The sequence below is a fragment of the Anoplophora glabripennis genome, unplaced genomic scaffold (assembly GCF_000390285.2).
Source record: "Anoplophora glabripennis isolate ALB-LARVAE unplaced genomic scaffold, Agla_2.0 scaffold4366, whole genome shotgun sequence".
Classification (NCBI taxonomy): domain Eukaryota; kingdom Metazoa; phylum Arthropoda; class Insecta; order Coleoptera; family Cerambycidae; genus Anoplophora; species Anoplophora glabripennis.
In genome coordinates this window covers 90-4,597 of record NW_019420517.1, presented here as the reverse complement: position 1 = coordinate 4,597, position 4,508 = coordinate 90, and the positions used below count along the sequence as shown (strand labels likewise).

Here is a 4,508-nt window from a genome sequence, read left to right as displayed (position 1 = left end):
GGTTTTAAAAAGATCTATCGACTGATTTTTTGAAAGTATCGATTGCTTTGTTACTTTTCGAGATATATCGAAAAAACCGTTAAAAATCTTCTCTTTTCTCTTCTTCTATAACTCGTTTACATTTACGTGCCCATATTTGCTATTTACTGCAAGCATAGCCCGCCGCAAGCTAAAAAAGTACATTTTTGAAAAATTTAAAAATATTAATTATTTTTCGAGATATATCGATTTTTTGAAAAAAAGGCGCTCTCAAAAATTGGCTAGATCTTCTCAGCGGATAGCCCTATAGTAACCATTTTCGGTTTATTTTCTTCGTAAAGAGTTATATTATTATGCTGTTAAAAAATGTTGACGATTTTATCAATTTTAAGGATCAAAAAATGACTGAAAAAGTTGCACTTTTTTTGGGTATGTTTTTTTAAATAAGTATTTCAATTTTTATTTTATGAAAATGACTTTTAAACAAAGAAACTGCTGACATTTTTTCACGAATTTAAAAAAAAATTCTACGACCTTCTGGAGCCGAGATAATTCTTTTATTTAAAAAAAAAAAATTGAGGACGCAATTAACATTTTACAGCGATGCGCTTGATGGAGGTTAACATCGTGCAAGCGCTGAGTGCGTCAGCTTGACCGGACGGAGAAGTAGGGTGAAGCGGCGCGCGCTCGCTCTAAAAACTGATGACGTGCAGTCTAAATGGCTCGCACTTGCAAAATCTTTGATATCTCGGCTTCTGAACCACGTACAAAAATCGTTTTGTGCATAATCTGGGGTAGCTTGACGAGATAAACACGAATATTATAGTCATTGTCGCCTTAGAAGCAAAATAATCCCGTAATTGTTTAGTTTTCATTTAACTTACATTTTTTTTACTTTTATTATACTTCACGAAAATATGGAAGACGAACAAGAAAATGATTGAATCAAAAGACAATCCGACAAAGAAAAGAAGAATTTCATTCGATAAATAATTTTATCAATATAGGATACTTGNTTTAGCGTAAATAATATTTAAAACGATGTAGATTTCGTCTACAACAGAATGGAGCACCATTTTAACACATGTTGTATTGACTCTCCCTTGCAAAATGTTTTTGTTTAAACTATGTTTATTTTGTAAATAGTAATATTTTATTTAATTGCGGTTTACAGCAAGCACTACTATTTATTATTTTTCATAGTAAATTCATAGAATACCTAACAATTTTACGAAGCAATTGAATTATGAATAAATTATTTAGTTATAGAAAAATACAGCTGTATAAGAAACGTCGTTGCAAAGATTTTCACAAACAAAAAAGTTTATTGCTTCAAACAAAACCGCCAAAACAGTCCAAACATTCTGTCACGGTTTAATGTTAAATTTGCAGAAATTATTACCTGGACAAGAAAAAGACCGTATAGGAAATTAAATTTTAAATTGAGTTTCTTGTCCTTTAAACTCGATCCAACATAGCAAACACGGTTAAAAAAAAATCGCAAAGTTGCAAAAAACGTTTTTTTCTAAAATAACTAAAAAAATATAACACCGATTGTTGTAGGTTTTAAAAATATCTATCGGCTAACTTTTTGTAAGTATCGATTGCTTTGTTACTTCTCGAGATATCTCGAAAAAACCGTTAAAAATCTTATCTTTTCTCTTCTTCTATAACTCGTTTACATTTACGTTCCCATACTTGCTATTTACTGCAAGCATAGCCCGCGGCAAGCCAAAAAAGTACATTTTTGAAAAATTTAAAAATATTAATTATTTTTCGAGATATATCGATTTTTTGAAAAAAAGGCGCTCTCGAAAATTGGCTAGATCTTCTCAGCGGATAGCCCTACAGTAACGATTTTCGGTTTATTTTCTTCGTAAAGAGTTATATTATCATGCTGTTAAAAAATGTTGACGATTTTATTAATTTTAAGGATCAAAAAATGACTTTGAATAAGTTGCACTTTTTTGGGTATGTTTTTTTCAAATTACTATTTCAATTTTTATTTTATGAAAATGACTTTTAAAGAAAGAAAACTAAACATTTACGGGTCTATTTTGCTTCTAAGGCGAAAATGCTATAATATTCGTGTTTAGCTACCCCAGATTAAGTACAAAAAAATAATAAAAATTGAAATAGTTATTTGAAAAAAACATACCCAAAAAAAGTGCAACTTTTTCAGTCATTTTTTGATCCTTAAAATTAATAAAATCGTCAACATTTTTTAACAGCATGATAATATAACTCTTTACGAAGAAAATAAACCGAAAATCGTTACTGTAGGACTATCCGCTGAGAAGATCTAGCCAATTTTCGAGAGCGTCTTATTTTAAAAAAATCGATATATCTCGAAAAAAAAAATGATATTAAAATTTTTCAAAAATGTACATTTTTGGCTTGCCGCAGGCTATGCTTGCAGTAAATAGCAAGTACGGGAACGTAAATGTTAACGAGTTATAGATGAAGAGAAAATAGAAGATTTTTAACGGTTTTTTCGATATATCTCGAAAAGTAACAAAGCAATCGATACTTACAAAAAATCAGTCGATAGATCTTTTTAAATCCTACAACTTTCTCATTTAAAATATTTTAGTCGGTGCTATAATTTTTAGTTATTTTAGAAAAAACCGTTTTTTGCAACTTTGCGATTTTTTAAACCATGTTCGCCATTTCGGATCGAGTTTAAAGAACAAAAAACTCAATTTAAAATTTAATTTTCCATACGGTCATATTTTTTTGTCCAGGTAATAATTTCTGTAAGCATTTCTCTATAATGCTTGGACTAAAAATCAAGATAACGAGACGAGACGATACGGGTCGCTACAACTAAAAAAAATATCAAAACTGTCCCGTACAAGCTATTATAACAAATTATTGAAAGTGTTCGTGAAACGATTTTTTGTGATGGGGCTCCTATCAGTGTAAAATTCATATTGAAAGTTAAAGACAATACAAAAATTCCCTATTACAGCTGCCGTACTGGGTAATTTTATTATATAATTATAATTCTTAATTTAAAATAAGTAATCTTTATTTTGAATATGTTTAAAGTGGTATGAGATCTTAGCTTCATCTGTTACCTGAAAAAATGACCTAAGCGACCTCACTGAAAGCCCTGTACGTCCAGTCAGTGTACGAACCCGACGCCCGTGGTTGACAACGAATAATTTTTTATTATTTTGGCGGACTACTCACCTTCACCAGCTCGTTGACGATGAGGTTCTGGGGCAGGTTGTCGAACACGCCGTCCGTGGCCACGAGGATGACGTCGCCGTCCTCCACGGCGAAGTTGTCCGTGATGGCGGCGTCCGGTCTGTCGCTGAGCACGTCCTGCTGGTATCCGGGCGGCGGCAGCGACAGCTGGAAGGGCGTGTTGAAGTAGTGCTGCTGCTCCTCGGAGCGGCGGATCACGCGCCCTCTCCTCACAACCATGAACCCGCTGTCGCCGATGTTAGCCGTGTACAGCGTGCTATTCTCCTTGTTGAGGAGGACCACGCAGGCCGTGCTGCTGCCTGGAAATTCGGAAAAGCCGTCAGGCGTGTATTTTTTCAAAAAAAAAAACATAAAATGTTGACATTTGCCGTTTCTAAGGTACAAGATACTTTGTCCAACAGCTGCAGTTCCGCAGGCGTTTTAAAAGTTGGTTTTTGGTGACTAAAATCAAATTTCAATCAATAGAGATTACTATTTTTTATTCGGGAACAAATGAACGTACAGAAAATCTAAGCAGGGTTTTGAAAACTTCAAAGTATCATCTGTAAGACGTTCTTGTAGTTTTTTGATAAAAATTTTTTTTTCGATGAAAGAAACTTGATTCTAAAAAAAGGTAACAAATTTTGTATTTAACCAAAAAGTTAATTTTTGCTTTGAGCGACGATAAGTCAGCGACAAATCATCGTACAAAGTTCTTGAATAGCTCAAATTGAAGAGGATGAATAATAAATACTCCAGCAAAATAAGCTGGGAAAGATTATTTCGCGACTTTTTGTTTCGGCGAGCTGAATTTATCACTTAGATGCTAAATATTATGTACAATAATATATTAGTTTCCAGTCATAAATATGGGGGAAGATTGTAAATTCGTTTTTCGCTTATAACTTTTTCCCGTTCATTTTCACGGAAATAACAGTAATGTACTTTTTTTTCGTCTTTAAAAGACCTACAAAACTAGCCCTCGAGCGACAAAAAATATTGATTAGATCAAAAGTTATAAACAGAAGAAGTTTATTTATGACTTTTGAATTAAACATTTATAAACTGCGTTATTATTACCAGAACGTTTTGGCATCGCANTCTATGTTGTATTCACAGATTAGAAAGTGGTTGTATTATGACTAATTAACTCGTAAGTTACCGTGCTTTTGATAATAATTGTTTTCTATTTTAGACTAAAATTTAATGTAACACAAGAAGATAATTATAATTGTTGAATCTTTCATCTGAATTGTCTTACTGCTTTTGCTTGTTTTACTTTTTAATAGAAAATGTCTGGAATGATCTCACGTTACTGTTGTGCACCAAATTGCAAG

General features: G+C 32.6%; 1 protein-coding gene across 1 annotated transcript; it reads right to left on the bottom strand.

Moving 5' to 3' along the window:
• Positions 1–3,174: 3,174 nt before the first annotated feature.
• LOC111692876 (protein phosphatase PTC7 homolog) lies at positions 3,175–3,491 on the bottom strand (the record flags this gene model as incomplete). The annotated part of the gene is made up of 1 exon (XM_023457006.1): positions 3,175–3,491. A coding segment is annotated over one exon (317 nt), but the record flags the coding sequence as incomplete, so codon positions are not given.
• Between the last annotated feature and the right edge of the window lie 1,017 nt (positions 3,492–4,508).